Source organism: Ascaphus truei, chromosome 19 (assembly GCF_040206685.1).
Source record: "Ascaphus truei isolate aAscTru1 chromosome 19, aAscTru1.hap1, whole genome shotgun sequence".
In the NCBI taxonomy this organism is placed as follows: domain Eukaryota; kingdom Metazoa; phylum Chordata; class Amphibia; order Anura; family Ascaphidae; genus Ascaphus; species Ascaphus truei.
The window spans coordinates 7,949,535-7,961,579 of record NC_134501.1 but is presented as its reverse complement, the minus strand read 5'-3'; the positions used below and the strand labels follow the sequence as shown (position 1 = coordinate 7,961,579).

At 44.5% G+C, this 12,045-nt stretch overlaps 1 protein-coding gene across 1 annotated transcript in view; it reads right to left on the bottom strand.

Annotated features, from left to right (window-relative positions):
• Positions 1-473: 473 nt before the first annotated feature.
• The window catches only part of ZCCHC14 (zinc finger CCHC-type containing 14), a 29,250-nt gene continuing 17,678 nt past the window's right edge, over positions 474-12,045 (bottom strand). Inside the window, exons 9-13 of the mRNA XM_075576434.1 lie at positions 11,042-11,133; positions 8,329-8,456; positions 6,354-6,497; positions 4,865-6,277; positions 474-4,570 (exon numbers count right to left, since the gene is read on the bottom strand). Of these exons, the coding sequence (XP_075432549.1) occupies positions 4,515-4,570; positions 4,865-6,277; positions 6,354-6,497; positions 8,329-8,456; positions 11,042-11,133 (1,833 nt within the window). The 3' untranslated portion in view covers positions 474-4,514. The remainder of the gene's footprint in view (positions 4,571-4,864; positions 6,278-6,353; positions 6,498-8,328; positions 8,457-11,041; positions 11,134-12,045) is intronic.

The following is a 12,045-nucleotide window of genomic DNA, read 5'->3' as shown; positions in this document are numbered from 1 at the left end:
GAGGGCCACAAACAGGCCCGGTATTAGGGATATCCCTGCTTCAGCACAGGTAGCTCAATCAGTGGCTCAGTAATGATAACGGAGCCACTGATTGAGCCACCTTTGCTTAAGCAGGGATATCCTGAAAACCTGACCTGTTGGTGGCCCTTGAGGACTGGAGTTGGCCAGCGCTGAGATAGACCTATAGGTGTTATACAGGGAGCAGAGAGTCGGTTCCAGAGTCCTATGTGTAAAATGCTTGGGCCCTGCAGGGGGTTTGCTGGGCCATTCTCACGGGGTTACGTAATGAATGTGAAAGCAGTTTAACCCTTGCATTCCTGTGTGATTACAGCCACAAACACAGACTGTGCAGGCCAAGAAGCCAAAAATATATGTGCTATGAGGATATTCAAAGCAGTTGGGTTTTTTTTCAGCAAAAAAAAAAAAAGTTTTCAAATAAGGGCAACTGTGGGCACTTAATGTGAGAACGGGGGGGGGGGGGGGGGGGGCGGCGGCAAGAGATAAAACAAAGCTCGTTTCAAAGCCTAAACAACTACAACAGATAAAGTGAAGGACACGGGGACCAAGCGTATCCACAAACGTACGACAGTGCAGAATTCTTCCACATACAAGTTATTCTTGTTAGGCAGCAAGGAACAAGTTAAAAAAAAAACCAGTCCTGTAACCAGTATCACATTGTCGGATTCCTCGGTTTCCGAACCAACTGTTTTTGTGTGCGAGTGTTTTTTGTTTTTTGTGTACTGGCCACAGCAACGTATAATAGGTAAAGGAGGCAGAAACACGGATTTCTTTTGTTTAAAAATATATATACGCAATAGTACTCCTATGTAATTAAATACAGTTCAAGTTTAGAATATTCCTTTAGAAAAACAAACAGAAAGAAGTTTGGCTTTCAGCGCACGTGGCACGTTTAGGCCGTGGCAAAAGGCCACTGGAGATCTTAAAAATAGTAAACATAGAAAACAAAACGTCTCCTTATACATTGTCAGTCGCATCACAAGGCGACGTGCGTGGCTTCTGTTAAAACATATTAAGGCGTAGAGCAGGGGCGGACAACGCCAGTCCTCAAGGGCCACCAACACGTCAGGTATTGGGGCTATCCCTGCTTCAGCACTGATTGAGCCACCTGTGCTGAAGCAGGGATATCCCCAATACCTGACCTGTTGGTGGCCCTCGAGGACTGGGAGTTGGCCACCCCTGGCTTAGAGGGTTATTGAATAAACTAAGATAGTGCCAATTGGAGCACGACCCCACGGAATCGCTCTTTGAAGTCTCTGTGCGACCGCGCCCAGATCAGCGCGACCGCACTGCGAATAACCCTGGCTGCTTTGCACCAGCTCACAGCAGCTCCGTTATATGTATATAGCATTGCTCAGGAAAACAACACATTCCACTTATTGGCCCCTTCATTCCATTGTTTTACAGCCGCGCTCTGAAGGAATACATATATAGTGTCTTGCTTTAGGGATAAGAAGGCACCTAAAGCAAGCCACCATATGTGCTGCCCTCCTGCTGCATTGCTGCCTCATTGCAAACAAAAGTTGAATATTACAACTCGGAAACGTTAACCACGGGGTTAGAACATGCCATACAAGTAAGTGGCTATCGGGAGTGAAGGGGCAATACACAGACATCAAGCCCACCATCATTTTGTTAACTTCAAATAACACTCTAGTGTGGAAACATATCATACAACTCTTTAGTGCAGGAGGTGGCCAACTCCAGCCCTCAAGGGGCACCAAAAGGTCAGGTTTTCATCATATCCCTGCTTCAGCACAGTTGACTGAGCCACTGATTGAGCCAGCAGGGCTGAAGCAGGGATATCATGAAAACCTGACCTGTTGGTGGCCCTTGAGGCCTGGAGTTGGCCACCTCTGCTTTAGTGTTTTCATTGCATAGAAATAAATGTAACAGCAAACAACTTGTTTGCGTGATCGAAAAACATTGGAGCTGATTCAAAGCGCGATGAAGGGTGGGCAGAGCCAATCACAGCTAAAGATCCAGGGCGAGAAGGGTGGGCAGAGCCAATCACAGCTAAAGATCCAGGGCGAGAAGGGTGGGCAGAGCCAATCACAGCTAAAGATCCAGGGCGAGAAGGGTGGGCAGAGCCAATCACAGCTAAAGATCCAGGGCGAGAAGGGTGGGCAGAGCCAGTCACAGCTAAAGATCCAGGGCGAGAAGGGTGGGCAGAGCCAATCACAGCTAAAGATCCAGGGCGAGAAGGGTGCATCGTTAACCGTTGATCAGCTCTGAATTGTTGTGTGTTGCCAGCACGTAGCAATCTTTAAATAAGTGCCACTTTTCTTTCTTTTAATCCACGTTTCATGCCATGTCTATCTTTGGTTTCACGGAAGCAAAGAAATGGTGTTCCAGGAAACCTTTTCTTTAGCTCCTGGTGCAGTGATCGAGGATTTAGTGCTAATTCTGTTCGTGTTCGACAGCTCCGCCAGGCTCCGTGGCCTGCAGCAGACTGCTCAAAATACTGTTACTTGAAGTGGTTCTCGAGTTAATGTTGTGGCGATGCCCGAAGACAAATTAGGGATTTAAGACGCACCATAAATGTATATCTTGCCGACAATTCAAAGGGTCAATTTGTTCGGAGAACAAGAAAGAACATTCTGATCTTTCGGTAATACTGTTTCGTAGAGCACGTTCCGCTACAAACGGTCAGCTCTTCCAGCGGGGATTAAATAGATATCCTGAAATTCGGAGGACACATTTTAAAGAGACAGAACCAACAGTAAAAGTTTGCATTTAGAATTTACAGTACTCGTTTTGACTTCGGAGAAAAACAAAAACAAACACTCTGGAGCCCTTTGTTGCAAATCGGCCATGAGAAAGAACGCATTCATTTCCAAACTTAGGTCTACCATGTTTGAAGTCCGTTGTTGCTTGCAGGAACTCGGTAGTGAGTAAGGGAGGCTTCTTCATGTCTCATTCATCTTCTTGAGAACACTTCTCCCCCCCCCCCCCCAGAAAAACCTTTACACGTAAATGTAACAAGGCCCTGGACCAGGGGTGGCCAACTGCAGTCCGCAAGGGCCACCAACAGGTTGGGTTTTCAGGATATCCCACCAGCTTCAGCACAGGTGGTTCAGTCAGTCCCTGCTTCAGCACAGGTGGTTCAATCAGTGGCTCATTCTTGGACTGAGCCACCTGGGCTGGAGCAGGGAAATCCTGAAAACCTGACCTGTTGGTGGCCTTTCAGGACTGGCGTTGGCCGCCCGTGCTCTGCTTCCTAATTTGTAACCTACTTCCATTGCAACATTTCAACAATAAAGTGCAAATTTTCGAAAAGATGAAGTACTAAAACTGTTAGGCCACGGGGGAAAGTGTTATGAACAGGCAGGCCACGGGGGAAAGTGTTATGAACAGGCAGGCCACGGGGGAAAGTGTTATGAACAGGCAGGCCACGGGGGAAAGTGTTATGAACAGGCAGGCCACGGGGGAAAGTGTTATGAACAGGCAGGCCACGGGGGAAAGTGTTATGAACAGGCAGGCCACGGGGGAAAGTGTTATGAACAGGCAGGCCACGGGGGAAAGTGTTATGAACAGGCAGGCCACGGGGGAAAGTGTTATGAACAGGCAGGCCACGGGGGAAAGTGTTATGAACAGGCAGGCCACGGGGGAAAGTGTTATGAACAGGCAGGCCACGGGGGAAAGTGTTATGAACAGGCAGGCCAAGGGGGAAAGTGTTATGAACAGGCAGGCCAAGGGGGAAAGTGTTATGAACAGGCAGGCCACGGGGGAAAGTGTTATGAACAGGCAGGCCACGGGGGAAAGTGTTATGAACAGGCAGGCCACGGGGGAAAGTGTTATGAACAGGCAGGCCACGGGGGAAAGTGTTATGAAAAGGCAGGCCACGGGGAGAGAAAATCTGCAGGCTTTGTTATTCCGGTCACTGGAGTCTTTGGATACGTAGTGTAAAGTTCTGAATGATCCGATGCGTTTGGAACGGTTGCAAGGCGTTCTCCTATAGCCCAAGAAAACGGTCAACGTTTCCAGAAAAATGATACATTCTTCCGTAGTGCAATCCACAAAACAAAAAACCCAGTGATTACCTTCCTGATCAGTTATTACTTTATGTACGCCCAAGACGCGCTCAACGCAGTCAAACAAACTTAACTCAGGACGATTACCTCTCTTGGAGGTAAAAGTGATTCTCAGACTTTACCTTGAAATGTTACTTTAGCTGCCCCACTAGTTTCTTGTTATACCTTAGTCGAGAAATAAAAAAAAAAACGGAAATGTCAAACTCTTCGTCAGTAAAATGATGTTCTTTATCCCAAATTGTACAAAAACGGAGGCTTACTTGGGCCAGGTTTATCTTGTTGCCATTAAAAAATAAAAATAAAGTATATTCCAATGGAGAATTTGGCAATATTTTAACAAAGTCCCTGGAGTTACTTCACTCCAGTCTGGGTCAAAGTAAAGCACCTTTAAACGTGAAGCACATCATTGACGCAGAGCAACTAAGATGATTTGTCACGTGTTATCGAGTTCCAAGTTAAGGGTTATTCTGCGGAGTCCAGTCCGTCCGATGGCGGGGCATACTTAAGACGGAAAGTACCTGCAAAAAAAGATACACTGTCGATTACTCGCGGTCATTCGTTTGAACATTTTACCAACGGGTGATGGCTAATTGCACCATAGGGCACATACGCCTTCAAAATCTGGAAGCTCCTCTAGAACAGATATCACAATGGAAACTTTCAATGATATTTAAAACATATACATCCATACACAAAACAGTACTCTGTTTTCATTAATATATTACACCTGGTTACCCGGCTCATCGTAATGGGCAAATAAACTATAGTTAGCAAGCAAGTATTCCATCAAGTGTTCAGAGGCAAGTTTTTACCTGGCTGATTAAAATCCATTGACGGCTGCTTACAATCCTGAGCTCGGTGACCACTCGCCCCACAGTTATAACACGAGAGGTTCCCATTCTTTTTGTGAGCTGTGCCATTAATGGATCCCATCATTCCCTGAGGCTGGTACACCCCTGCTGTGCCAGTTATAAAGTTCTGCATTGGGGGTAAGGAGAAGCTGGGCTGCCCGGTAAGCATGGAGTCCGGGTTCAGGCTGTTGTTGTACGTTGTATGGACTACAGGAAAAGTAGCACTGTTGTTGTATTGCCGAGTGTTAATGTAGCCGTTATTGCACATGGGGCTGAAGGGCAGCAGCGGGAATGGATACATAGATGGTGCTGAGAAAGGATGCTGGAAATAGTTACCATAATTTACAGCCATGCCACTGGAGCCACAGCTTCCACTACAGCCGCAGGAGCTGCACACGGTGCACCCGGCCTGCTGCTGGTGGTGGTGATGAACGTGATGGTGGCTGGGAGTCTGGTTTGAAAGCTGGATGTTTACGGTAGGCGTGTTTCCACTGTAATAACTGTTTTCAGAAGTGGGGGAAAGAGTAGGGCTTGAACTAGGTGCAGGGCAGCTTGGGAGATTTGCCACGTTGGCGAACGACGCAGAGGCATGGTTGCTTGAAGAGGCAGTGCTATTATTTGCACAGAAGTTGCTTGGCATTTGAGCTATGGGCATACCACTCATGGCAGAAAAGGCAACTTTGGTATTGGCGGTGTAAAGAACATTTCTGGGGTTCATTATTGCAGGGGAGACACTGGAACATGTTGATTGTCCAACAAGCGAAGAATCAGATGACGATACGAGAAGTTTGACTGGCGGGCGTGCCAAGTGGAAGACTGTAGTGGATGCCATAGTGGCAGCAGTACTGGTTTCCATCACAAGTGCTGGTTGTTGGACTGGTTTAAGTGTTCGTTCTCCGGGAGCACAGTGTCCTATTTTGGCCCTCACGCCAAAGCTAACAGTTTGTTGCATGGAACTGCTCTCAGGCATCATGGAAAGCACTGGCCCAGCTTGCAATGGATGTGGTGAGGATTTGACATCCACAATCATGTTTCCAAAGCTCTTCTCCATTTTAATGCCGCTTCTGGGACCAGATGAGCCTTTGCTTCTTTCTTCGGAAGTCAAGAGAGAGTGCGTGCAAGACTGAAGCAGCTTTAACTCTGCGTTTCCTCTATCCGATTTGTGCATTGTGTTCATAAGATGGATTGGAGCAATGTGAGAGGAAGCCCCCGTCATGATTTGAAGTGGCATGGGGTGATGACTGGAAGGATTGGAGCCTGTGTCATTCTGAACTGGTAACACCTGAGCTGTTGGGCGAACTGGACTTGAAGTAAAGTGATTCACCAACAAGACAGACTTCTCCTTCTCAGCACAATCAGAGTGCCTACCGAGACCTAAATAAAAATAACGGTTATTCACCTCTTCTCAACTACTCCTCCAAAAAGAAACCCCAAACCAAAGTTTCCTTACGCCTATCCATCTCCTCGGCACTATCTGAGCTCTCTTCCCGGGTCTGGAGTCCCATGGGGCTTGAAGGAGAACTGGAGTACTCAGAAGACGAACTTCCATCTTGAGGCATCTGATGAACTGGGGACTCTACATCCAAAGACAGCTCTACAAAGAAGGCAAACAATGGTCAGACATAATCTAAATAAACAGATGGCAAGTCTCATAACCTCCTAATTACAGGGCCTCCTAATTAGAAGACCTCATGTTTGTCGTTCTTTTTGGCTGTTATTCCCATTAAATAACCAGTTATTTAGACCCCCCTCCAGCCTTTCGTTTTTTGCTGCGCTCAGCCTTTTTTCCCCACAACTGTTCTCTTAATTACAAGTAACTTGACTAACTCACTGGAAACATTTATCAGGACAGAAGAACGCTTCTGGTAATCGGCAGAAGCACATGCATGACTTCTGTTTAAAAACAACAAAACATTAGGTAACAACCAAAGGATGTCCTCTGCAGAACGTATTCATCTGGGATCTCCCCACACAGCAAAGGCAACAGAAATATACAGATGTAGCAAACCTTTTCGTCACCGGGGGGAAAGTTGTGGAACCGCAACCACCCCAGAGGTGCCAGGGGATTATCGATGCGGGGGGGGGGGGGGGGGGGATTCTGATCTGGAGGCATGGACCCCCGCAACGTGAAACCTGCAGCACCTTCTCCGGAGCCGCAGCTTTACGATGTCAGCCGCGGCTCCATGTGACAGGAAGTCTTGCTACTTCTGTAGGTCACCAGGGCGATCAGAACCCTTTCTCCAAGCTGTTATTGTATTAACGTCTAGGGCAGGACCAGGTCCATGTAATGGCAGTGACATGTTAAAGCTGCAGTTCAAGCTGCCATTTTAAATTTATTTTTATTTTTTCCATTCAATAAGTGCAACATTACAATCTGTACACTGACAAATGATTAGCTAAGTTGCCGATCGATCTGTTCTCCTGTAATCGATTGGCAAAGATTTGGCTCGGGGGTTCACTAAATGGCTGTTAGTGCAGCAGAAAAGGACCAAAGATGCAAAGTTCTGTGGGGAAGATCATGTGACCAGGCAGTCACTAGATACAATTTGGTGCACTGCTAGAGAGAGGGCAGGGCTCAAAAAGGGGTGTGCCAGAGCCCGTTTCAGAAGAGGAAGGGGGTGTGACTTTGTAAATGGTTGCTATAGAAATAAAAAACACTTGTTATATTATAATACATTAATAATGTCTTTAAAAATAGTATTTTCTCATAGTACAGATCTGATTTATTAAAAAAAAAACACACAGGTAGGATATTGCTAGAACTGCAGCTTTAAAGGGGTGAATAATTGTGTTTAGTTAAGTAAACGAGGCAAGCAGAGGCTTCAGGGGTTTGATTGCTTCTGGTTATTCCATCTTGTACAATGTCACTGTGTACAAAGCCAGAGTCTCCCTCCTGTTATCTGTATTGGTTCTCTGATAAGGACAGGCTGGAAGAAGTAGAAAACCCCACTTGATTGACAAACACGTCAACAAAGAATTAATCTACAAAATAAAATCCCCCAAACATTTGCTGTTAGCATAGTTAGCTTTGTTTAGGGAAGGCAATGACATAGTTAAGTTATTTACAAAAGGTTGGTATTTGACCGGCTTCATGGGATTGCACCTTTATTCCCTGGATACATTCGGTGGTACCTTACCAGAACATAATCATTTAGGTTAGGGCAGCCAACAAGAAATCCAGTGGGAAGCAAGTCTTGCAGAGATCATTCTGCGTGTGAAGGAATCAATGCAGGTGATTGTCTAACTAACCTGATCAGTAAAGAACGTATCCTACAATTAATAGTTTACAAAAATAACTAACCATAGCCACAGAGCATAGACAGACACAAGATTGCTTTGCTGGTTTTTCGAGGATGGCCCTTCTCATAAGAGTATTATGAGAATATATAGTGCATTGTTTCAGCGCACTCATGCAGTTACGTTACCTGTAGCATGATTGCAGTGAACATTTTGAACGGGCCCAACATGACTGGTAGGAGGAACCCTTGCAACGGCGCTGCTGTTAAATGAAGCACACAAGGCTGGATTTAGGCCCCGTTTCTCAGATTTCTCCCTGCGAGATATAAAGGAGAGAGGAGAATTTATGAAAACGTACAAAGGAAACTGAAAATATATAATAACAGTATATATAGTATACCGTGTGCAGATAATATTTCACAATGAGGCTACTATGATGCAGAAAGGGCAAAAACAGCACATCGATGCAAACAAAGAACTGCGGTATATGTATAGGTCAGGGGTAGCAAACAGGTCAGGTTTTCAGGACATGTCTGCTTCAGCATAGGTGGCTCAATCAGGGGCTCAGTCAAAAAGTTGGTGGCCCTGGATGATTGGAGTTGGTTACCCCTGGTATAGGTATTTGCGCTGCACACACAGCCCTTAACAAAATGGAGGTGTATACCTTTCTTCCAAGACCTATCCACCACGCTTAGCCCCTATTCAAGTTGCCGTTTTGAAAGTATATATTTTTTCCCCTATTCAATATGTGCATCAGTACAATTCGCACACTGACAAGTGATTAGCTAAGCTGCAGATCAATCCGTTCTCCTGTAATCGATCGCTTGCTCTGCGTCATTTAATTCCGTTCTTGCACAGCATTGTGGGCAATGTAGTCCTGGAATATGATTGACTGGGCAGTTACTAGATACAATTGGTGCACTGCTAGAGAGAGGGCGGGGCTCAAGAGCCAGAGCCTATCAGAATGGGAAGGGGGCTGTCCCTTTGGAAATGCTTCCTACATTAGAAACATTAAACATGTCTTTAAAACATTATTTTAAATGTTACAAGTATTTTCTCACAGTACAGAACTGATTTATTAAAAACCCACACACGTAGGATATTGCTTGAACTGCTGCTTTAAACATGTGCAAAAGTCGACAATTTACATCAACAGTTACAAATGTCATCAACTCAAATATTTAAATGACAAATCCGTGACAGTTTGTTGCAGCATCGTATCATTTATTGCATGATTTTCATCACATAGAACCTAATCCGATGCCCCAAAAGTAATCTTCATTACCACCTGTTTGCTTCATAAAACTCTGTGACAAAGGAGCGAACTATCTTTACTTCTCCTCCAGTTCCTCCCTAGTTCGCTTGCACGCCTTCATGTCATTATGTCTCATTTCCTGTAACTCTTCGGAGAACGGCAGTAATTAAGCCCTCTGCCCACAGCAGCAGCTGTACAACTCCGGCTTTCTACAGATCATCTCCCCCATTGCAATGTGAAAGCTTCGCAGCACAGGGACCGCTCCACAGATCGTTCAGGTCCAAGAATAGACGGATTTCTTTTGTTCAAACAATTTATTCACTTTTTCAATTGTATTTGTTTACAACACACAGTAGATAGTTCACATACAGTATTTGTACATGTTCCTTTCTTAACCACCTCTCATTTCTACTAAAATATTACTATTATAGTCAACTTTGTAGAATATTTTCCGTGGTTTCTAATCTACTATTCCCACCAATGTGTGATAGATTTTTTTTTATATATCTTTGCATAACAGCACAGACACAGAAATAACAGGGAATGAGGGCGTTGGGACCTTAATCTCTCTTTGTTAAACTTTAACCTTAATAGCATATAATCAAGTATACACTTGTACATCCATGTCACGTCGCCTCTTCTCGCTTTTCTGCAGGACGTTCTTTTCCCACAGAATATATCTCTTTTGACCCCTCTTTCCTTTGGTATACATTTTAAAATTGGTGCCCATTTTTCTTCACATTTTACACCCAGTGGATCCCCATTATATATTGAATCTCGTTCTATCAAATGATATATTTCCTTTTCTAGATCCCTGATTGAAGATGGGGACGTATCTAACCATTTGCTCATTATAACGTTCTTCACTAGTACAAGTATAGAGTTGAGGGCCGTTGGTATTTTCTTATCTCTTCCTTTGTATTTAGAACGGTCCCCCAAAAGGAATTTCTTCTTTACATACATTGAAATTAAAAACCTTTTTAATATATACTGTACCATTACTTTATAGACGTATTTCTTAATGACACCACATCATCGATTTGAGCCAACTGACAAAACAGCTATGCACCATCCCGACTCTAGCGTTCTGCTCAAGGATGTCACCTCTCTACCCCTTTTGTATCTAAAGCCCTCTCCCGCCTTAAACCTCTTTCACTGACTGCCCTTCCCCTCAATATCCGACTAGCACCCGCTCTATCCACCTTGTAAGACCAATCTTAAAAAACACCTCAACGAAGCATACGAGTAGCTACGTGGCTGATACTTTACACCTCCTACATAAACCTTGGCCCCTTGCAGACGCACTTACCAGAACACCTCCCTACTGTCTCTGTACATTCCTCCTATTTACCAATTCGATTGTAAGCTCTTCGGAGCAGGGACTCCTTTTCATAAATGTCACTTTTATGTCTGAAGCGCTTCTTCCCATTATGTGTTATTTGTATTATTTATATGATTGTCACGTGTATCACTGCTGTGGAGAACTGTGTACATTAATGGCGCTATATAAATAAAGATATACATACATACATTCATACATACAGGTGAAAAGTATAGAATACAATAAGAATCAATTTATGCTACTACAACTCCAGATGCATTACAAAAGCAAGACTGTAGTGGAGTATGGCGATGATCATACTCACTTCTCTAACTCCAGCTGTGTTTTCAGCTTCTTCTTTGCCCCCATGGTTAGAGATTCAAATTTATTTAAATCTTCATCAGTGAGGCTCAAAAACTAAAAACAAAATGATACACCACAGATAAATATAGATACACATGGAGTAATAATACTAGTTGCAATTAAGCACACCTCATTAACAGCCTGTGGGTTTGTATTTCACCTATTGCTAAACTAATTAAAGAGATATAACACACTGGGTAGGGCTAAGTACGTTTTATTATAAACACGCAACAAAATGCCAAAGTTTTATATTTATCAGAAGAAAAATGTTATGCAAATAATGCATCACTATTCTTATTACACGTGGGCAAATACAAATCATTACACAAACAAAAAGGAGTGAAATGGCTACATACAGAAACAAAACGACATTTTCATGACCTATTTCAGCAATTATAATAAAAATGCTAAACAAGTTCCTTCTGTATCCACCAGAGGGCAGTAAAAGTCACCGACATCCTTTCCCTACAGCAGCGGTTCCCCATTTCTTACCTCGTGCTCTCCCTGATAGAAAATATTTGTTGCGTGAATCACTAATGAATGAATCTTATTGCTGCGTTACACTATCGCTAACAAAACTGACCGACCCCAGGCAGTACAGTGTCCGGAGCTCGTGGGGGAACACACACTTAATAAGGCCCACAAACTGCCCCCCAGTGTGTGGGCAGCATGGGGGGGAGGGGTATAGCTGTCACTCACAACGGGAGCTTCCAAAGTCACACCCCACAATGCCTTGCTGCTGTTGATACAATTAACTGTGGGGATCGACTTCGGAAGCTCCTGCTGTAATTGACGGCAATACCCACCCCCCCTCCCCAGGGTGCAATTTGGGGGCCTTACTAAGAGCGCCGTCCCCCAAACTCACTATACGGCCTGGGATCTGCATTAGATTTTGGGGGGCAGGTCCCTTGGAGGCACGTGAGAAACCCCAATGAGTTCCAGAAAACCTCTCTTGGTAACCAAGGC